General features: G+C 34.4%; 2 protein-coding genes across 11 annotated transcripts in view; both read right to left on the bottom strand.

Annotated features, from left to right (window-relative positions):
- Msp300 (Muscle-specific protein 300 kDa) overlaps positions 1-14,923 on the bottom strand; it is an 88,455-nt gene extending 73,532 nt beyond the window's left edge. For 3 of the 10 annotated variants that reach the window (XM_070294560.1, XM_070294558.1, XM_070294561.1), the window contains exons 1-13: positions 13,715-14,885; positions 7,573-7,634; positions 6,591-6,686; positions 6,426-6,509; positions 6,254-6,346; positions 5,714-5,737; positions 5,342-5,520; positions 4,834-5,236; positions 4,492-4,638; positions 3,862-4,402; positions 1,888-3,571; positions 1,707-1,815; positions 336-1,389 (exon numbers count right to left, since the gene is read on the bottom strand). In XM_070294560.1, the coding sequence (XP_070150661.1) occupies positions 336-1,389; positions 1,707-1,815; positions 1,888-3,571; positions 3,862-4,402; positions 4,492-4,638; positions 4,834-5,236; positions 5,342-5,520; positions 5,714-5,737; positions 6,254-6,346; positions 6,426-6,509; positions 6,591-6,686; positions 7,573-7,634; positions 13,715-14,447 (5,209 nt within the window). In that variant the 5' untranslated portion in view covers positions 14,448-14,885. Of the gene's footprint in view, positions 1-335; positions 1,390-1,706; positions 1,816-1,887; positions 3,572-3,861; positions 4,403-4,491; positions 4,639-4,833; positions 5,237-5,341; positions 5,521-5,713; positions 5,738-6,253; positions 6,347-6,425; positions 6,510-6,590; positions 6,687-7,572; positions 7,635-13,714 lie in introns of all 10 variants that reach the window. The other 7 variants (XM_070294559.1, XM_070294562.1, XM_070294565.1 and 4 more) reach the window with 6 other exon arrangements.
- On the bottom strand, positions 14,589-22,065 carry LOC138932843 (uncharacterized). The gene is made up of 5 exons (XM_070295043.1): positions 21,804-22,065; positions 17,936-18,369; positions 17,401-17,629; positions 14,900-15,207; positions 14,589-14,675 (listed from the first exon to the last, which is right to left on the bottom strand). Exons 2-5 carry the CDS (start codon positions 18,314-18,316, stop codon positions 14,589-14,591), a joined length of 1,005 nt encoding a protein of 334 aa, XP_070151144.1. The 5' UTR covers positions 18,317-18,369; positions 21,804-22,065.
- Positions 22,066-23,878: the final 1,813 nt, after the last annotated feature.

Below are 23,878 nucleotides of genomic sequence, written 5' to 3'. Positions count from 1 at the left end.
AATTCTTTGCAGATATATTAAAAATCTTATCTTATATTAAATTTCTTTATAATTATCACATTTAAATAATAAATTTTCTACTATTATTCCAACTATTTTGTAATAATATAATTAGATTTCTCTTTATTAAATAAATCTTAAATAAAATAATAGAAAATACAATATAACTTATGCAAAAGAATTTATATAAAAAATTATATAATCATATAATAAAAATAGTAAAAATTATATGTAGAAATATAAAATAATATAAATTAAATAGTACGAAAAGAAAAAGTTTGCAAGTTTAAATTTTTATATGTACTGTAAGCAAAATAAAAATATTTGATACTTACTTTTTAGGAGTTTCCGGGATTCGTCTTTAAGAACGTTTAAAATCAACGCTTTCTCCTTTATTTCTTTTTGCAGATTATCTGTTTTTCGAACTCTTTCTTCAGGCGAAGGCGTGGAATCTTCGATGTCTGCGATTGATTGAGGTGCGGCTTGTTGAATCCAGTTTCGAAGCTCCATCAGTTTTGATTGAAATTTGTTCCATCGAGTACTGTGTTCTTCAAGATAAACAATTTTTTCACGCACGATCTTTAGTGTGTGTTCCATCTTCTGCTCAGTTTCTGTCACTTCTTTTTCCAATATTTCCTTCTTACTTGGCGGTGCGAGCGTCAGCGTTTGAGAAAGATTAATATGCGTTTCGCGCAGCTTCCTCATTATTTCTTCGGCTGATTTTCTCAAATTCGCGTTGAATTCCTGTTTCTTTTGCAGATCAGTGGTTACTTGAGTGGCATCATGATAAGATGACAAGTCAATTTGTCGCAATTCTTGCTCGGCTTGCTCAATCAATTTGTAAATTTCATTCTTCTGCTCTTGATAGGTGCTCCAGAGTTTTTGTGATTCCTTCAGAGATTTCAATCTTTCCATACTTTGACCATACGTGTCGTTCCAGTTGGCTTCTAATTGTTGGATCTCGGAGGAAACGAAGGATGGCGCATGTTGATCCTTAAGAATATCTTTGCCGCGTTGTAACATGCTGACAACAGTCGCTCGCTGTTGCTCTAATTGATTAAGACGAGATTCCTGATGAGTCACCGCATTTTCTAACTTTTCAGGAACTTCGGACGTAATCTCGACTTCTGATTGTTCGCGAACCTTGCGCAACAAAATGCACACTTCATGCACTTCCTTTCGATAGGTATAACTTTTCGAATAGATGTCTGTCTTTGTCATTGTGATTTCAATCGTCGGTATAAGATTTTTATAACGAGTTATCAGCTGTTCCAAATTTTGCTGCGCCGTGAGTGCATCGCGGTCCGAACGATTCAACGTTAGATTGTCAAGAGTTTGAACCAGCCACTTCATCTCTTCGCGTTTGCTATCGGCTTCGCAGCAAATTTTCTGTAAATCGATAACATTTAGCGATGGATTAATTCACATTTTCGGAATAAATTAGAGAAAAATTACAAATTATAAATAAATTACAAATAAATTACAAAAATTAAAAATAAATCGGAGTATTTAGTAAACATTATATTCCGAGAATAATTATTTTAAATTCTTGAGCATACAAGAAATAAGAAAATACAGATGCATGTATATTTACCGTTAAAGTTTGGAGCTATCCGGAAAGAATGCAGAAAAATCGAAGTATTTAAGCAGTATTTATATATATCAATAATGTGAAAAACTTCTATAAAATATTGGCCGAAATTTACCTGGAATATCGTCTTTTCCTTCTCAAATTCTTCTAGAGTGTTAACTTCGCGTAAAATAGTTCTCAGAGTACTATCAACATGATCCATCCAATGTACCATCTCATCGAATCTAAAATCAAATATACAATGTGTTCAAGAAATCGATATCGATATGTAATAGTCAAATTATACGAATGCTTACTTCTGTCTGTAAGCTGCCCATTGTTGCGGAACTTCGCGCAGTTGTGCCCTCAAATTTTCCACTTTCTGTGCGGTTTCTTCCCATAAACGTTCGGCGTTTTCCGCGGCATTAGTCAGACTAATATCTTTCGGCTTAAGTTTGTTGTAGCCGTCGCTAATCTTCTTCAGAGCTTGTAGGCAACGCTCGACTTCGAGGATAATACCACGGCTCACGAAGAACTCTCTATTGCGCTGCTGAATACCATCCACATCATCGTTATTAATGAGCGCTTGCTGTTCGGAACTAATCTCCATTTCAATTTCTTTGAGGTATTGAAGAAAACTAGCTTCATCCAAGCGAAATTCAAGCTTCATTAAATGAAGCGGCGCGAAAGTAAGAACTTCCCTCCAACGATTCTGAAGAGCCTCCACTGTATTCGCGATAGACAACTGCTGGTCAGCTGGTAACGTATTCTGAAGATCTTGTCCGGCGTTCACAAGATCCTGTATCCATTTTTCGTTGACCTTGCCAAAGAAATTTTTGTGATACTCGACGGATTGACGATTATCAAGATGTTTGTCGTTGATCATTGTCTCTGCAACTGAAAGCCATTCGGTAATTTGTCGCTCACATTCCTTAAACTTTGTCCAGCGTCGCATCGATTCTTGCAAACGTTGTTCCCAGACTTGTGCCACCTGAGAAACTCTAAAAAATCGATCATTGAGTTCTTTCAGAGTAGCTTTACCTTCTGCTGTCTCGGCATCGGCATAAGTACCCACGGTCTTGGCAATGCTGGTAAACACTTTATTTTTAGATTCTAACATAGATTTGTAATAGAGCATTCTCGAGAGAAAAGCTTTATGACGATCTAATTGAGCCAGTGCAGCATCCCTGCCACCTGCGAGATTGATACTGGCCATAAAGTTTTCGAACTCATCCAGCCATGCGGATATCTCTTTCTGTCCTGCTTCTAAGGATTCTTGTTGCACCAGCAATTGATGGTACAAATGAAGTTGCATCGGTATCAAAGCACGCACTTTAACAAGTACTTCTTTCTCTTTTTTTAAAGTGTTCATCATCTTGTCGACTTCGTCGCGAGACAAATCCTGAATAAGAGCTTGAAACTTCTTGCTGATATTCTTGAAGAGATCTTCAATACCCTCGACCTCATTATGAAGAGTTTGCAATTTCTCTCCGTAAGCTTTTATCCGCTCCGTCGAGTTTAACCCGGTAATTAATAAGGCAGCTTCTGCATCTCTTAACCAGTTTTGTAGAGTCTCCACTCCCATCTTATAATCTTTCCTCGTTCGAATCAGATCACCCGCGTGCATATACTGTTTAGCCTCTTGGAAGAGCTGCTCCCATCTTGCTGTCAGATTTGCGTAACGTTCCTTCAGACGAAACGCGACCGATTCATCGGACGTGGCGATCAGAAAGCTCACAGTGTCTGACAGCTGCTGATGCTTGTCTTTCCATACACTGATGTCCTGGAAGAACTCCATCTTCTCCTCCTCCGGAAGATTTAAAGCGGGCTCGGCATGAAGTAACCATGCCTCAAACTCGTCTGAAACAGTGATCCAGCGACGCCAATAAGCGACAACTTCCTCGAGCATGCTTTGGGCGCAACGCAAGTCCATTGATACATTCTTCCACTTTTCAGCCGTTTCACGCATAAAGCGATCGATATTCAAGCTCTCTTCCCGATCTGAAACACACAAATTTACGATAAAAGAAAAGATATTTGTATCTGTTACTCATATAAAAAAAGATTCTATTTGAACATATATTATGTAATAAATTAATTAAATCGTAATTAACTATTCGCTATTTAAAATAATTAAATTAATACTCAATTATTCTAATCTATATAATTACAGATCATCTAAATTTGAATATATTTTTATATTATTTTTGTGTAAATTCCGCGTTATAATAATTATAGTTAAATATTAATTAACTAAGACATTGTTAATTAATTAAAACATCATTATTTACCAATATCACCGTCGCGTTTGTATTCTTCGGCAACCTGCTGCATATCCAAGTAAGCTTTCTGAAACTCTTGGAATATCCTGTTTCTGGAGACAAAGTTACGATACTGCTCCAGCATTTGATGCACTTTCTCTTCCGTGCCGTACTTGATGTTCCATCCTTTAAGCTTGGTCTCGACGAGGTATAAAAAGGCTATCAAACAGCATTTGTGCTCTAAGAACTTTAATTTCACTCTCCTCTTAGCAGCGCGATTCGGCAAGCTGTCAAATCGCGCAGACATGTCCTCTAATTGTTCAGACTGGATTTGTCGCGCCAATGGCGAGTTCTTGGCGTGCTGGAATTTCTCTGTCATGGTCGGTAAATCGAGGAAGAACTTCTTATGATCCTCTAACTTGTTCGAGATTATGTTCGCTGTGCTTTCCGTCATTTCCTGCGATATATCGTTGTCCGAGTGCAAGAGAGTTTCGGCTCTCGCCAACCACCTGCCAGTTTCACCTAATTCTCCTGGTAATGCCGAATCCAACAACCAACGCCAATGTAGCATCTAAAGACGAATATAAAATTTTTCCTAAAAGAAATTATTACAACGCAAAATTCCGTTCGTTTATTTAGAAAATCTATAGAAAGACTTACAAATAGCTCCATTTGCTGCCATAGCATTTGTATATTTCTCCAAGAATCCCGCGTAATGCTTATCATGCTGAGTGTATCGACTAAACTTTGCATTTTTTTGTATATAATTAATTTCTCATCATTTTCTGTTTTAAATAGCATATATTCCTAAAGGAGAGACATCACCAGATGATTTAATATTGAAATAATAGACATAAAAGTTTTTTTATATTTTTATATACATGTGTGTGTGTGTGTGTGTATAAAATCTTAATGATTTTTAGTCTTACGAATATGATATTAAATATTAATAAAATGATATAGAATTATTGAGATATTGAGAATTAAAGTTTGAAAAAGTACCGGGTAGCTTTGTGGGAAAGCGTTGGTTTTGTCAAGTTGTTCGAGATGCCTGACTCTCTCATTCAGCCAGTTAAGAAGACCATCGTATTCTTCTTGTATGGCAGCAAAGGAATCAGGAGCTATATTTCCCGGTTCCGGATATTTGTGTAAAAATTGGGCAACGTATGTCATAATCGATTTTTCGTCAGGTTGTGGCACGTCCACATCCTCAGGATCCAACAATCGGGCAATACCTAATTCGAGTTCGGCGACCTGGAAGGCTGTTTCCAGTCGAGTTTTATTCGACACTTCTCTCATAGCTGCTATATTCACTAAGTTGGCCTTTATGGCATCGATGATAGCTAAGAAGGCATTTCCATCTCTCCAACTTTCACCGAAATCTCGAACTTGAATATCAATGCCCCTGAAGAACGAAAAGTTTTCAATCTCGACATTGTAAAATCATAAAGAACTTCACGTTACTTCACATAAATCTATTACGCAAAATACAATCCGATAAAATACTGACTTGGGCAAGGCATTGGTCACCCATTGAAGCAAGGTTTTCCGTGCTCCTTGTTTCCACTTTTCGCTACTGATGCGTTTTCTTTCGCTTGCTGCCGAGCCCTGAGTGCCGAGACTTTCCAGGCTACTCTGGCTGCCCCAAGTTTGTCCAAGATATTCGAGAGCCCTCGTGTTTTCCTCGATCTAAAAAAAAAAAAAATGCTCAATTAAGACGATGTATGATGTTTTCTTTTTTTTCAGCCTAGAACTAAGATAATCTGGCGTGCGTATTAAGGAGATGCGCAATATCATGCAAGTGCACTTTGTCTTGTTCTCTTAAAACGATCAAGATCACATTTATCGCATACTTGATGATCTTGTTTTTTTCACTACTCACCCTTTTGCGATCCTTTGATCGTAGCTTGTTTATTAGAACATACGATTAGCAGAATGACATAATTTATTTCTTTTACAACGAGGATTAATTTATTTGAATCACGTCATCATCAATCGAGTTATTTAATTTGCAGAAAAAGATTTTATCAATTTTTATCATTTATAATTAATATTTAAGAATTAATTTGGGATATTAAAATTGCTAGTAAAACTATGAATTTGACAGAATTAGAATCTACGCATTACAAGCTTAGAATTTTTGTGGTCTCGTATTTTTCCTCGTTCAATTCCGACAATCAATTTGTGAGTCTAACATTAAAGTTTGAGTAAAGTGCATTAGAAAACGCATAATTAATCCTTGTATAGTAGTATAAAAGATATAGTGTTGCTACATCCGAATATATTATAATACTTTTTATTATATACGTGATATTTTTATTATGAGCACTACATTTAAGCAGCTACCGCATAATAATTATATGGTGCTCTTTTACAAAACTATTATTACGTATAGCTATAAAATTCAAATGATTATAAATACCTGGAAGTACAGAATGATGGTCCATATTAAGCCCAATACTACCGGCGGTCGTCCGTCGACCAAATCGGACGAATTTATGTTCACTAATTTAATCTGCAAAAATATTAGATGAAAGCTTAAGCATCAATTTTTTCACTTATTAATTTAAAATAGAATATTTGATACTTATTACCTTTTTGCTTTGTAAAAATTGTAGCGCGGTGTTGGCATTACTGAGAAAATGCGGTCTCTTTAAATTACGGCCCCTTTCCACGGGCTGAAAGATTATACGTGATTTTGATAATTGATTTTAATAATGTTTATTTCAAATATAATAGCGTATAAGATATTTCATTACCAGTTTCTCCCCTGAAAGAACTTCAAGTAGCGCGAGAAGGCGCGTCCCGTCTTTCAAATCCTCGATTAAATCATTAATATGAAGCGTTGGAACTCTCTGTGCAAACGATAAACATTTATTAATTTGTGATAATGATGGATTATATTCATATAACACTCGGAAAATTATAACCAATTTTTGAGAAATTATATAAAGGCGATTGATCGTCAAAATTTATTTTTTATTAATTTATATATTATTATAATACTATATAGTATAAGGAAATAAAAATGGCGCGCTTTGTAGTATTCTAATAAATTATAATTTAAATATTAAATTTATGATTATATAAATCAATTACTAGAAATAATAAAATTTTCTGCTTATATAAAATTTAATATGCTTATAGTGTTTTATAGCATATTCTTTAAATAAATTCGCGCTATAATTAATAGTTTTCTAATTTTTTTGAAAAAATTTCTGAATGCAATAAATCGAATTTCCGTCCTTTCCCGATTGTATCAATTTGTAAAACAATATATAATAGATCTACGTTACTTGCTCTTTCCTCGATAATGTATATTTTTCGTGCCGTCGCACGATTATTCTGTGTATCAACGGTGAGGCCGCTCGTGTTTTAACAACTTTGCTACTTTTGATACATGACAAGTGGAATTTCCGTAGTAAAGTAAGTTCTGAAGGATGCGGTAGTAAGGGAGTATCGAAACTCGAGAACCAGGTACGGACTAGATCAGCCGTTCAAGTTTCGAAAGCACGATACGAGAGACAGCGTCATGTTTTATTACGCGTCACGTAAGAATCTAAACCATTACGTAACAAGAAAAAAAGTAATGTCAGATCATCGATGATTTTCATCGCATAATCTTATCAAGTATCTATCCATGAAACGTATCGCAGTGTCGTAAACGTACCACAAATTGCTACGCACGAATTTCTTCACTGCATTATATGAAGATGACAAAAATATTCATTCTTGACTTACCTTCGATAAATGAGAGTTAATCCAATTAATGAAAGTTTTTTTCTGCACGCGTTCTTGTTCGTCTGCAAGAAAAAAAAAACAAAAAAAACGAAAGTTAGATGCTGATTTTTATAAGCGCTGTAAAATTATATTAATTAAATAATAATATATAGATTGATTAAATAAGAATATATTTTCGTAAAATTTACAATGCAATCTTTGAAATTGAGAAATATTTTTGAGAATGAACATGAGAATATATATTACGTAAATATAAAGAGATATGTACATGTGTGTGTGTGTGTGTTTGATGAAGGACACGTGGAATAGCATTCATAATTTGTCGTGGCTTTTTGCGAATCGATGGAATCAATTATGAGGATGATGCGAAATACATTAGTATGTCATTTTATTTTTAAATCTACCGTCATTTTTGCTATCTTCTCCCACCTTTGGTTGTATTATACTTTGTGTGAGAAATACACGCGTGATATTAAATGCAACTGGCAGGTATTATACCTGCATAATCGTAAGACAAACATTAAATTGTCGCAAAAATTATTTGTAATATACGCATTCATCCTCGATCTAACGACAGGAAGAGAAACTAATTGTGTAAAAGCCAATAGGCGAATATGAGCGACGAAGTAGATCGCGTTTTCTGATTGCGCAATAGAAGCGCTTTTAATTTTTTCCACAAAATGTAACTTTTAACATTTTCTTTACATATAGTTTTCATTTTTACGCCTTTAATAAATGATTAAGTTTCATGTGTTAAAGAGTAGCGTATCTCTTTTTGAGAATGGTATCTTTTAAATGAATACTCAATTATCTCCGTACGTATTAAAAGCTGCAAAGATAATGTTTATTTTATAATAAAGGTATTCGTAGTAATATTCGTAAAATTTAATATATGCATTATAAATTGTGATTTTTTTTTTCTGTCAACACATGCGCTTGCGAAATGGTGTTACGATAATTCTTGGAAGCAAAAATCTACGGTCCCTAAAATAAAACGGCGTTTGATGTTACCAACGGGCATCAACACCATTGCTTTATGAAACAGTCTTCCTTTTCATCGAGTCTTCAACATAGTCTCATCACAGCATATTATACCACGTTGTAATGCAATTATTTTGCTGGCTCATGAAAGCTACGCATCAATGCGTAACTCGTTTATCATGCGCGACTATAATAAGCAAAACTGACAATTAACGAAAACGCATCGTCTGATGCGATTTTTCTTTATTTATGAAGTTAGTGAATTTTCAGAAGCTCATGTCTTTATTTAATTTCTCGCTCAGATGACATATATATATATATATATATTGAGCTCTTTGATATTAATTTTTCTTTTATAGACTGCCTCGAAATATATGAAAGTCAATGTACAACTTCAAAAAATTTGCAGTTGAGAAATATTCACAAAAAAATATTAAAAAAGCATTTATTTTCAAATTTAGACATTCCGCTTTATGTGAAATCTTTTCTTGATAAGATTAATGAGGATGCATAATCTCAAACTCGCACATATGCATATAAAGATAACAACAGAAGTTAAAGAACGAGGCGTGTTAAGGGTCCTGTGTCATCACTGCAGCTGCATTAAATTATGATATCAGAAGCGAGAAATCATATAAATTTTTTTCTTGCAAAATACATTGAGAAAAAATTCTAATTAGAAGAATACCTCTCCCTTTTCAATAGTATTGAAACAGTCTATATAGAATTATAAAAATAATTCGTTATGTATAGTATATCGTATTTTTTACAGATATTGATTTTTTTCTCTATTAGAAAATTAATAAAATATAAAATCGAGAAAGAGCACATTTTAGTGACAATTAGAGCTTGTAGAATCTGTTGACGCGTGATAACATTAGCTTAGAGAAACATTGACTTATTGAACTTTAGCGATATGTTTGGAGAACGATATGTTAAAAAATTGCGAAACTATAAAAAATTACTATCGCTGGTCTTTATCATTGCTTTATTTATGAAGGATGTTTGATCGCAAATTGAAGAATCGCAAAGTGTGGCAAAAACTGAAGAATCGCAAAAATTGAAGACTACATTAGTAGTAGTTGTAGTACAGGTTAGTAACATTAAAAAGACAGGATATTTCCACGGGGTCTCATCATCATTCATCGGGAGTATCATGGTTACGGTTGTTTGGCAAGTAAACACACGGGAAAGGTAGTGCCTATAATGAATGCCGATTACACAATTTTCGAGAGTCCTACACTGTCTATGTTACCTTGAATTATGATATTAGAAGCGAGAATTTGGAGAGAAAATTTTTGCACGCGCAAGGAGCACTAACATAGATTATAACGCGACCAACACATATTTTAATATATAATCCCATTTTTTGAAACAATAATTTTAAATATGTGTAAGAATTTTACGCTTGTATCATTTTTAATTTTAGATGCAGCCAATCAGAGCGTGGTTCATATAAAAAATATATATTACGTATCTTTATATTAAAAAATATTCGCTACTACATCGGGAGAAATATAAATACTTTGCATTTTTTTTAAGTATTTATGCTCACTGCGTCGACATCCAAAATAAATATAGTTTTTAATGAGTGGAAATATTATTCTGTATAACATGTTCGCTTTCGAAAATAACATTTAGGATTCTGGGACAAGATTATCCATGATGTCATTGATGCTCAATAGTTCTTCGTATATTTTTGTCAATACGCGCGTACATTTTTTTTTTTTTTGTCGGTTACTAAACTCTTCTCACATAATAGCGGATCTGATTACTGAAATCGAGAAATATCGATCATGCGATATCAATACCAAGAGATATAGATGACATTAGTCGACCACTCTGATATACAATATATGTATATGCGTATCATCATTATTTCTTTGTGTGATAAAAAATTATCTTTTTTTTTTGTGTTACGTTTCCCGACCGACCCTGTGTATGGTGAAAAACACGGATGCATCTTTATTATAAACAGAAACACATGACATGTTGATTATGTAAGTTTAATTTCAGCCGACTCTATATCGAATGTCGTGATCCTCGGTTTCCGTGACAATTCAGAATGGCAAAGCACTCGTGCATTCACATGTTTGTCCAACTAAACCGCTTTGAAAAAGGTAGTCAAAGGCTAAAGGCAGAATATTAATAGGCCTCATTATACGGCGTCATGAAAGATAACCATGCGGCAGTAAAAATCAACGTGGTAAAGAAATTCTAGCCATTATATATTCGACAAAAATATATACAAATTAACAACAATGTAAATATAGTTTTTATAACTCATATGTTAATTTTAATGATATATTTTCTGACCAATTTAAAAAAAACCAACTTGAAAAAGCTGTTCGTGAGAAGAAATTCAAAATACTAAATAGATAACGAAATTATATTTTTAGTATAATTTTAATCGAATTTTATTTTAATACAATATTTATTTGGCCTATTTATTACAATCTGTTACGAAAATTAAGATTGCGACCATGTTTGTAATTGTCGAATGATACTATCATACAAAACATGTATATATGTATATGTATGTACAAGAGATGGTAGCTTCTAGAGTCCGTCTGTATTTGGTTTTCAAGAGAGAGAGAGAGAGAGAGAAAGAGAGAGAGAGGAAAAGAGCATCAAGAAGTAGGATAAGTTCTTGAGAATCAGGTCAAGCGAAGTCTTGTCAAACGAGATAGGATCAATTATGAAATAGAAAAACAGTAACAAAATGAATGAATCCTATAAATTAGTATATATATATATTTTATTTTTACGATGACGTTTCGCATAATCGAGTTTCTCATTAAAATACTTTAGTCATACATAACTGTGACAGTTCGTTCGATTTAAATCACAGATTTCTATAATATACTAGACTGAAAACTTCTTATGTATCAGTATTTAACTGGACGAGAATATCCATATTTATGTGTATCTAAAAAAAAAAGATGAAAGAAATAATTATGATGTAATATTGTAACTTTTATAATTATATTGATTTCAATTACATATATTGGATATTCTAATATATGATATCTGTTATTTCATCACATTTTTATGACCATTACATGTCAAATATTTCATGAAAATCTTGTCTTGCTAAATTAATGACAACATGGCCATTAAACATTGTCATAAAAACTAACAACTAATAAATTGTGGTTTCTGAGGAATAAAAATGAAATTGTCGAAGTTTCAATATAATTTTACTGCCGCATATAAAACTTGCAAAATATTTATTTCTAGTATTTTATTACTAAAATATTGACACAAAAATATGTAGACAGGCAAAATTAAAAATTCGGGAGAGTCCTTCGGCAAATAATCTTTTAGAAAAATATTCTTATAGAAGATTGTAGATAATTATATAGATATGTTTCTATTATATTTCATGTCTGTTGAAATCAGCGGATATGTAAGATATATTGCGGCATTATTACGACAAAGGAAGACCTTTTTTCTGACAAGAATCCGATCTAGTAAGTCTGATGGTCAACCACTGACCTACTTCATGTTTGACCAGTAAAACGGGCTTAACGACTTCAACACTAATCGAAGAGCCAGCCCTGAGATTAGAGATAACTATGCATCGGCCTTGACATTCATACGATAACTCAAGCGATTTATCAGACGTGCGAATATATCTATTATGGAAAGGTATTGTCTTATCGCGGTATTTAATTCGTAGCTTAGCGTGTCAAATACTCGTTGATCGATATCAAAAAATGAGATTAATAAATAATTTTTGCGTGGTAAAAATAAAAATTTGTAATAACATATACTTGTAAGCGTATAAATAATAGTGATTATCATTATTGCGTATCTTATTCACTAACATTACTAGTTTTGTTAAAAAATTAAATTTTTTTTTGTGGAATAGATATGAATTTGTAAAAAAAGATTTGAAATAAATTTCTTCGAACATTCGATAAGAATTTTGATTTAGTCTGAAGCTTTCAAAATCCCACAACTTCAAAATTAAACTTCTGAACGATAAAATCTTAGATAAAACTCTGCAATTGAAACAAACGATATCAAAAATTAAACGAAGATCCGTCATCAAGTAAACTTGTACTATTTAAGATCAAAGTTCATTAGTACGGTATCAATTTTCATTAGTCCCGCGGATTCTATATTTGTTTGCGAAATTGTTTCTTAATTACTTGATAATTGGTGTTTCACAAATGATGAAGTACGATCGCATGTTACGGAGCCCATGCACGTCACTTATCAGGCAAATTGCAGAAACTGCGGCATGCGAGAGTGCCACAGGACTCGTGCCAGAAATTCTAGTTTTCTATCATTAAGGACGATGGGCAACCTCTCGTTGTATACGCGCGAAAATATCATATGAGAGGACACGATGCATACGCTCTTTCTCTCGCTAATGAGCTTGTTTCTCAAAATTTCACAGATCCAATTAATCTGTCATTGACGAGAGCCAACGATATGACAAAATTTCGTTACGAACGTACGAGAAATGATACGTGAAAATAATTTGGGAGTCTCACCGTATATTTAACTTACGATAACTATACTTAACTGATTTTGAGTTTTATTTATATTTTGTATCCATATATCAAGAATATATATGTTCAATTATTATGTAATGTTATGATTGTAGAATTCTTTTCCGAATCTCTTTTAGAAAAATATTAGAAACAAGAGAACGAATACCAGATACTTTGAGGTAAATATTTTATACGTAATTTATGTATATCGAGAGAGAGATGAACTAATACGAATGATGATGTTACACGATAATACCATAAGTATTAATTATCTTAAATGAGCTTGATTCCGCTGATTTCCTGAAAATCTAATTTACAGTATGTCACACACAATATGATGATTCAATAAATGCCCAATACACTAAATAATCCTTCGCGTATGCGCTAAAATGTCGCTTTTAATCGAACATGGAAAATGCTACGGATAATCAATAACTGCAATTGCCAACTTATTAATCTATCAATAAATAGCGTCCGTAGAATATTTATTTATCACGGATATTGGCACAAGAATTTCCAATGATTTCTGAAAAATCATCAAATAAATTCTCGCCGGCCGGCGTGGATGCGTGGAGAGCATCGAAAGAGATGACGAGAGAATTGACACAGCAGCCTAGAAAGTCTTGACTCTCAGATGAAGACAGTGACACTGGTACCTTTGATCTCGGCAATGTGTGCGTCGTATTCGCTTCTGCTGCGCATATAGTCGATTCTCGCTGCGACATTCAGGAAACTCTGATTTCGATACTCGGCATACCACTCCGAGGGTGGCCGATCGTCTGGACCAGATTGCTGGACTCGGGGACTACTGCATCTCCTCTGCGACACACTCTCCTCCGAGGGGAATCTCATAAAGGAAGCGATCGAACTGGATTTACTGCCATGACTATGCACACCGTGACTGTGACTCTGATAGGCTGAGTCCTCGAGAGGATGCTCCTCGCTAGGAGTTCTGTTGGACTCCGTTAACGTGCGATGCTGAACGATCGCAGTGTCGTCGCTCGCATTATCCAGATTGATCTCCCGTATGCTCTTTTTCACGGTGATCTTCTCAAATTTTACAACTCTCGCGCCGTTTAACTCGCCCTCCTCCACCAATCGCTCGAAGCTCTCCTCGAACGAGGAGTCGCTCGCTCTGGAAGACGGTCGCCGATGTACCGGCGACCTAAAGGATGATCTGCGCGCATCCGCGTTCTCCAAAAGATCCTCGGTGCTAGGACTGCGCCCAGCCGACCAGATTTGTTCGAAAAAGCTCACTCGGTCACGTAACCGGCCACCGCGTGGTGTTCTCGGGCTGCCGGTGTCGCCGGTATCGCCAGTGCCGCCACCACCTGGGCTATCCACCCTCGGAGGAGTTGGACTACCTTTAGGTGGGGTTGTCCACGACATATTCGACCGATTATTCTTCTACTTCATCGTCCAGGGATCGACACGTTTCGCATATCTAGTTCGACACGGGTCTCTTCTCCCCCTCGCCCTATTTTCACGCCAACTCTTGCTACCTAACACCTGTTCTCTCGACACCACACCTTATACACTAGGTTGCATATGTGACGCATACGCGCCGACGTCACCTCGTTTCGATGGTTCTCCGAGCCTACGAGTAGCGACTACGTTCTATAAAATATCGACAACGTTCTATCAATCGAATCGGCGGACAATTATCCTTCGGAATATATCTCAGGGGGGCTGATTTTCCGTCAGCATCCACTACAGCAGAGTGCGCACCTACGTATAGATTTCATCAAAGGCGTGTGCGCGCGCGCCTGTATACTTATATACAATATATATATATGAATATATATATATATATGGGACGCGCGCATGGAATGCATGAATACGGAATGTATATGGTGACCGCGCTCGACGACCGGCGGTTCGATACTGCCGGCTTGTCGAGGTCTCCTCCACCTCGTATCACCGCCATTCCCTCTGCTCGCGATGACGCGACACGGAACGATGCGCAGCATGCTGGCAGACTCGATTGTAAAACCTCGATTATTTCTCTCCGAAGAATTCGCGGTCCGTCCTATGGCGTTCTTTTTATCCTTACTCCGATCAATTCTCATATCCTGCCTCTTCCTTCCGGGCCCTCGATCGCTCCGATTTATCTGCGACGCCGATCGACCGATCGGTTCAGATGTTGCCTCTTTCACAAAACGAAATTTATAATGGTTATGATTAATCTATGATTATGTAATCACGGATCAAGATTATGTTGTGACATATATATATGCGATTTTATGTTAACTATAAAAAAAATGGAGAAGGCTCTATTCTATGATAACAACTGTAGATAAGAAAGCGTTTTTTGTGAGTGTATATTCTCTATATATAAGATTACTTTTTTCAAAAATTTGAGACATTGTTCAGAAAACAATGAGTTGAACTACTACGAGAAGAAAGCAATATATGTTATTAAGCTTTGATTAATTTTCTTATAAAGCTTTATTTATTAATTCTTGTTAAACTGAAGTTTCGAAATATATTGAGATGAATGATACGCGAGCTGGATGCCACTATAGCAATAAGATAGTTTAAAAATATTTGACTTAATCAAAGAAAAGAGAGAGAGAGAGAGAGAGGGAGTGAGTTAAACACTCTTTCTCTTCTCTTCTAATTTTAAGTCACGCACTAGACACTTTTTGTGGATCTCAAGAGAAGAATTCAAAAATTTAATTAATCTTGATTGATTAAATTAATCAGTTTATGGATAAAAAAAATTGTCGCCTAATTGTCCATAGTTATTGTTACTTATAGTAAATAAACAACATTGCAAATAGTAATTAGAGTCTTTTTTCTTCCGTTAATAATCAATGACAACAATATAATATTTTTAATACTGGCCGATTATTAATGCCATCAACTATTAGATTACTTTAACTGTTCAAGTATTGACATGCTGCAATTTACGGGACGAAGTAGCTTCCACAATTGTAAAGCATCCCGCATTTTAATACAACACGCGATATCCAACGTAAGATCGACTTGGAAATCGAGTTATCCAAAACGTTGAAGTTAATCGGTAAGCGCGATGTCAATTTTATACACATTTATCTCGTTAAGGCATGAGTCACGCTCACGCTGCATTTATTAAGCACACGTAAACCAGGCGAATACGCGCTACAAATTTTAATGAACGCACTATAGATACGCTGTACTTTATTAATAGGCAAATTCCAAATGACATTAATTTGATACACATAAAAAATTTGTCTAAGTTAATAGTATGCAATGCTTGTTACTGCAAATAATGTTAACAGGCATGTATGGTCTATATAATTTTTTCTAAATTATGCGTGTGTATAAATGTCACCGAAATTTGAAAACCTGGTAGGAAAAAATTTTAACAGTGCTGATGAAAATATCTTATCGCTTTATGAAAAAGATAAAATTTCTCCTCTATTAAATTTTTTTCTAAGGACTAAAAACTAAGCAACAAGCTACGACAAATCTTAAAGCATAATGTCTAAGACATTTTGTAAGGATCGAGAACGATCTTGAAACATTTATGCTGTCACGCTATTAGCGAGGCGATATGTCCAGCAACGAAATGTCTCCGGACAGGAAAAGCGAACGTAACGATTGCGAATGCGCAGCAGGTGTTCGTCACGTCTATTTATAACTCGTTCACGTCTCTACGGATTCTATCCTATTTTCTCTGCACCAGAGTTCGATTCGACGATGTATGCGAGACGCATGCTGTCGCATAAGTAGATACTTAAGCTGCGCAAGAAATCTAATCGTAAATTATGATCCTGTGAGTGCGTATCGTGAACATATTGATAAGTAGCAATGCATTTTCCTTTTTATAACAAATTTGAGACTGCAATATAATTTATTTTTAAGTCATCTGTATACATATATGTTCACTTGTTAAAATATAACGCGTATTATGCTTTACTTAAATATTTTATTTAAAGTCTTTAAATATGGAAATATTATATTTAGTTTCGATTATATCAATCACTATTTTCGAGAAATCATACATTTCTTCCATGTATACAGAATTTGATACTGTATCGGTTTGTATAAAAATATCAGAAATATAAATACATTAAATGCAGGAGAGAAATAAGTTTCTAATGAGATATTTGATGAGAATTTCACGATTCTTTTATGAAACACAGCAGATCCGATACCATTTCAATAGTTGTACTCCCGTAATTTGCGTGTGTAACAACGACGCTTTGCGTGATCTGAATCGGGGAACAGTCTATAATTACGGGTTTCATCGGAGGATAAGTGAGGGTTTAATGTTAGTTCATTATGCCCCTGTGTAACATTACCGATACGATCCCATCGCTAAACAAATCAATCCCCTAGGTTCCGTAAAACTTACCTTGTAATTGCTGGATAGTAGCTTGGTACTCGGCAAGCTTTTCATCTACGTAATCTTGGCTTTGACTGGCAATGATCTCGGCTGTGCTTGGACCGCTGCTTTCCTCGTCCGTCTGCGTATGATCTAAGGGCACCCCGATATATTCGTAATCCCCAGGTCTATAGGGTGCTATCAGATATTCCGGCGGTGCGCATGGTATCGGCGATGCCGAATCGCTTCTAAAGGAACTCTGCGAGTTAAGAAAAATGTTGTTTCACACAATTGCTACGTCGCATTAATTTTTTAAATAAAATTACTCTCTTTAATCCTTTTCAGAAGATAACGCGAGAACGATGTATTAAAACCAGTTGTAATTATTCTAATTGTTAAATATTTTTTCAAAAATAAATAATTTTTCTCCGAATACGACATATCTTTTGCATTATCCTAATGATTCGTTCGTGTATTTATGAATTAAACATCCGAATCTAAATAATCTAACAAATATCAGATATTATCGATCTGTCATTCTTCGCACATACATAGAAATAAATACCTGTATCGGTATAAACGGCTTCGGTGCTTGACTGCCCATAGGTTTCGGCGAAGGCCACCGTGGTCTTGGACATTGGATGTAACTCGAAGTGGGACAGCCAAAGACGGGCGACATACCGGGCGAGATCGGCATCCCGATCGGCACCGGGCTCATCGGATGCATCATTATTCCGGGGTACGAGAGCGGTGACATAGGACGAGCCGAATGAATCGGTGTCGGGGGTCCGCGGGGGACCCGTCCTTGCGGATGCGGCGACGACGAGGGCGTATACGGCGAGGCAGACCTGAAAGCGCTCGGCATACTCGGTGCATTGGGTCGTCCTGATCGGCCACCAGGAGGCACGTGGCCTCCGGATGCCCTCGACGGATGCTGTTGCGACATTTCGAACTACTTCGAATCACTTTTCACTTCACCCCGCTCACAGACCAGCATTGCTGTACAAAGACAAGATTTAATCGGATAAGGAGAATCACGATTATCGAAGCATCGGTTCATATTGGGATTAGGCATATTTTCATATTTTTCTGTCAGCTGTTATTACAAAATTTATACATTTTTTTAGCCGAAGCGATAATTTGGAGCAATAATTGTAAATCCTATCTAGACATGACAATTGTATTGGATAAATAAAAAGTGTAGGTATTAAAAAAATTTGGCATCGATTTCATAAGTTACAAACTATCTTACAATAGTGTTAACTTGTTTGGTAAGAAGCCATGCGGTTAATTAACAATCCTTGGATGTTTCAGAGACAAACATCTTAATTAGCTTTTTAACTGCGGCACGCGAGAGAATTGTTTTAAAAAATTATAAGATTAACAAGATAAAAAGAACATACAATTTACATATTTTTCCAGATTTATTTTTATATTAAATCAATATATAAAATATAATAATATATAAATATATATATATATCATCTATGAGAAGCTAATTTATTATTTATTTAGAATTTTATTATGAAGATACTGCGATTCTTGCTAAAATATATGTTAAAAATATTCACTATTAAATTCACATAATTTTTAAAACATCAACATTTGTCAAATTTGTTAACAAGCCTAGTAATCTTGTGAGAGTCGCTTTGTATTATTTTGGGAAGCATACTGAGTATGAATTATTTCGAAAGATTTCATTTGTGCTAGAGTTCATTGATACCAGAGATCTTGGCAACTGGAAACGATAGTGTGTGTGTATTTACAAGCGTCTATTTAATTTTGAACCAGACGTATCAAACTCATCAGATATTTAAGTCATAATTCTCATCGTATTCATTATATTTATAGGTTTACAAATATTGTAAATTAAAATAAGAAGAATTTACAGAGTAAATAAATTTTTGTACAAATTCTTTTATAGCAAAAATTATATCTAATAATGACATCGCAATGGTTTCACGTAGTGAATCGTTCTTACGTTTTAAATGACACGCGTTTACAGTAAGCGATATTTTTTTCTCTACAAATCTCATTTTATTGTTTCGCCAGGTCATTTTACCCACCGTAAAATCGAAAGAGGAAGTCTACGGGCTCCGAATACGCGTAGACCGAAAATCTTAAGCTTTTTAGTTAGATACCGAGCGTAGGTCGGCTAAATATAGCGCTATTTCTATTTTCGATCAGCGCGGCGTTTGTACACGCGTCCTACAAGCCAGCAGATATATTCGCAATAACTACGTCTGGTATTTCGGAAACTGACACGGATATTAACGACTGTAATCGTCAACCTGGTTGCGCCGATTTCACCATACATACATTCGAGCCTTATCATTCGACAATCATAATCCTGATATGAGAGAGAGTGTCACGGAGGCATATTGATCAACCTCGCGAAAGAGCATATACATGACTTTTTTCGAAATAACGATTTGATGTAGTCTAACGATGTAGTTCGAGAATTTCTAACTTGTTACGCTTTAAGAATGCTTAAATTTTTAATGCAAAACATACGCGAAATCGGCGATAGACTTTAAGCTCTGAGCCAAATATATATCTATCTAAATGTATCTATTATATGACTCATACCACAAAAACAAATAGTTAGTTTGTAAATATAATTTAAGAATAATTTATATATTGTTCTTCGAGGATTCGCGAAAATTTTCCGCATTTTATTTCTACGCGCATGCATAACATATCCGATCGTAACTAGAGTAAATTAAGAATATTAAGCTAACAATTTAATCAATAATTTGAAAGATGTGATAAACCAAAAATATTGAGTAAATTAAGATGAAAATTAGGCCGAGCTATTCGCGAATAATTTGTGATTGAACTAGATTTTTTTAATAGAAAGAAGTATGAATGTTATTATTGGAATGGGGAAAGCGGCGTGTTTTTTTTTTTTTTTTTTGCGATTTAAAACATCGAAATCTTGATCTTGGACACGCAAGGAAACGAAAGACAGGCAAACCTGATGGGAAATTTAATGCGAGGATCGTTCGCTGACATTAACAGTTCGCTGGATCCAGGACCTCGGATGCTGTGTCCAAAAATAAAATCTCTCTGCCGAATTGATGATCAAAAATAACCGGTGTTCCGAATGAATGTCGCTGACAGAACCATCTGCACCGGCTTGCCGGTCAGCAATTATTATTGGAACTCACCCTCATCTATTGACCCGATGACATCATCGGCGTCATGTTGTAAACGCGAACTCTATATACGCGCCGTTAAATAAATTTCGCAATAATTTAAATGTAATACAGATGAGGTTCATTCGTCGCATTTGACACGTATGTCGAGTATCTCAAGTAGATTTATAAAAAAAAAACTTGATATTTTACACTATATTAAATTCTTTTCTAATAAATTCTTGCACAAAAGATCATCTTTTCATTAATTCTTTTTTTCTTGATAAAACTGAAAGTTTGCAAAAAATACAAAAAAATCAAGAAATTTATCTCTGAATGAAAAAATTATATTGAAGTTATTAGAAATTATATTTTGATTAATATTTAAATTGTTTTTAACTTTATTTGGAAAATAAAATCAAAATAAAACTTTAAAATATACGTTATTATAATTTAAATTTATTATTAAAATATATTATTTGACAAACAATACGAATACGATTAATTTTTTTTGTCAATTTAAGACTTTTAGGCCTTTATTGTCGTTATATTTGAATTATGACATCAGAAGCGAAAAATCATATGAGTTTATTTTCGATGAAAATGTAAAATACATGCATATATTTTATTAATACATATCACACAGTATTTTATTAATACATATCACGCATGTATTTTATTAATACATATCACGAGTGATCGCATCCAAAAAACATAAGTATTTCGATGTATTTCGTAGGAAAAAAATTCGTATTATTTCTCATTTTTAACGTCATCATTCAATAAAGCAGCGAGAACGCAGGAATTTTAATGATTCACCTAATGTTAAAATTAGCAATAATTGCATTAGCATTACTTGATTTTATCAATCGTAAAGCATAAATCACAAAGCACAAATAAAATTATATAACCCAAATTTCAAGATCGTAAATAAATAAATAGGTTGTAATTATGCTAATTATTATCTTAATACTAATACAATTCTCATAAATTACGCAACAATAATCGCATATGAAAACATGGCTACATAAATCATAAAATATGAAAAGAGTATTAAGATTTTTAATAATTTTAACGATAAATTCTTTTATTATTTTAATTATATATATTTCATCAAGCTTATAATTCGTCGACAAAATTTTTAATTTTTTATGTCCTACAACTCTCGAAAAAACTATCGTTACTTTAAAAAATCAAGGTAAAGGGAAGTTTACTACAAATTTTTAAAGAATTTGGATCATTAAAATTAACATCACGTATTTGGTGAAATAATTTGGTACATCTAATATAAATTACCGATAAATCCACGAATTCTCAATACGATCCAATGATTGTACGCGATTTCGATGATCGGTTGATCTCATATGCACGGAGACATTAATCGGATGCTGCCGCGAGCAGATCTCACGTACTCCAACAATTGCACTTTTTTATTCGTTTCTTTTTCGTCGGTGATACACCGCGATTGATCGCGAGCGAAGAATTTAATTTCGAGATTAGCAGAATAAGATCGCGAGAGGGTGGTGAGAGACAAGAACGATTTCCACGTTGGATCGAGTCGCGGACCACGGGAGACTGGCCCCGGCGCTGGATCATCGATTCAGGATGGGCGTCGCGACGCTCTCTCTTTCTCTCTCTGTCTCTCTCTCTCTCTTTTGCCACCCGTTTATATTTAACTTTGGCATCACTCGACATTTGACTTCGCCATGCTACTCGTCTTTTACCCCTCGTCCTCCAACGAAATCGTTCTCGTTCTTATTTTGCGTTTTGCCCCGTTTTCTCCCTTTCTCTTTCGACCCGCTTCTTCTTTTTAGTTTTTCTTCCCCGTGTCGAGGAACGTGGACGAGCCCGCGAGGTAACGCACTATTATCACCGATGAGCCAACAGCAGTCGCTCATCGATTATTTTGGTCGTTTATTACGAAAATACGTTCAATAACACGCGATTTAATAATGATCAAGTCTTTGCGGACATAATCTTGCGGTGCGACAAGCACCCAATCACGTATGTTCTTTCGTCAAGAAGCAGCAAAAGTGTGTCAGTTTCAAGAGATGCGATATTTCGATTTGTAGATTACATGAAGATACGACGACGAAGATTGCAGACAAAACAGTATTATCTTACAGTATTCTTATCCCATTTAATTTAGCTTAATTAATAGTTAATGCTATAATCTTCAACAACATTCCATACGATTGATCCATACAATACAAATGATTAAATTGTCTCAAATTGTCTCTAATGGGATCATGTGACGGATATAATAGTTGCTTTTAAATTATAATTATAATTAATAAAATAAATGTAGTTATATATTTATTGATTTCTGACGGATTACAATTGCTTTTGTTGTCGAATTACACACATCTTAGATATTATATAAATTTTTATATTCTTATAAGCTTCAATTTCTAAATTTATGCTAAATTATTATTAATTAACTTATTTATAAATTCAACTTTTTTTTATTTTTTTATCTAGAGTTTATTATTTATCTATCCATCAAATTATGCGCGCGCAAATCCTATTTGATTTCTGACATCAATCTGATGTCAATTTATGTTCTTCTGGCAAATTACAAGTCTAATACGGACATAACTGATGCCACTTTGCTTGTAACTTTTGAGCGAAACTATTGCCAATCTGCTGATATATTGCGCGCATTTTGCTTATTAAGATATGTAAGATAAGTAATATGCAATATTATAAATACATAATTTAACTTCTCTAATTAATGTAACATAAAATTACTAATAAATGTAACAATTTAATATTAGAATGGAATATATAATTTTTTAAATAAATCACATTTCTGCGTCAGAAATACACAGTATAAATATTGTAAAATTAAACATTTAACTTATAACGCAAAAGTAACATCGTCTGAAATGCATTATGCACTTCCATTTCCAATATTATTAACATTCAAATCGAATTTTGTTTTAATTTTTCGGAGGAAATGGACCATCTCCGATGGGCCTATTATCATTCCAAATTGTACCGGGGATACATTTAGCCAAATATCCCAAGCATACTAAGTCACGGCAGCATTGTTCGGTAAGTTGACACTACAATCATAACAATTTATTTTATAGTAAAATTTTGTTATATAGAAATTAAAAATGCGCATATTAACTATTGTATAATAATATAATTCAAAATAAATGAAGAATTTTTAGAATGTGTGTACGTATATGTTTAATATAACACAATTTATATATAGAAAAAACTAAGCGCTAATACAATTATTTTGCCGTTAATTATACTTACATATCCGAGCCAGGGAGAGCAGTTAGACTTAGGATTCGTTGGATTAGAAGTAGTAACTATAACGTCGATAACGGTCATAGCGATTAAAGCAAATACCAGAT

This window comes from Polyergus mexicanus, unplaced genomic scaffold (genome assembly GCF_030449975.1).
Source record: "Polyergus mexicanus isolate NDT 795.1 unplaced genomic scaffold, iyPolMexi1.0 SCAF_4, whole genome shotgun sequence".
NCBI lineage: Eukaryota > Metazoa > Arthropoda > Insecta > Hymenoptera > Formicidae > Polyergus > Polyergus mexicanus.
This window is presented reverse-complemented; position numbering and strand designations above follow the sequence as displayed.

What these genes read in the sequence shown, in the direction of transcription:
- LOC138932843 (XM_070295043.1), bottom strand. Translation starts at nt 18,316, where the DNA reads ATGTCGCAACAGCATCCGTCGAGGGCATCCGGAGGCCACGTGCCTCCT. An exon ending in AGCCGTTTATACCGATACAG is followed by an intron (nt 17,630 to 17,935) that starts GTATTTATTTCT and finishes CTTAACTCGCAG; the next exon opens with AGTTCCTTTAGAAGCGATTC. An exon ending in TACTATCCAGCAATTACAAG is followed by an intron (nt 15,208 to 17,400) that starts GTAAGTTTTACG and finishes GTTTTGTGAAAG; the next exon opens with AGGCAACATCTGAACCGATC.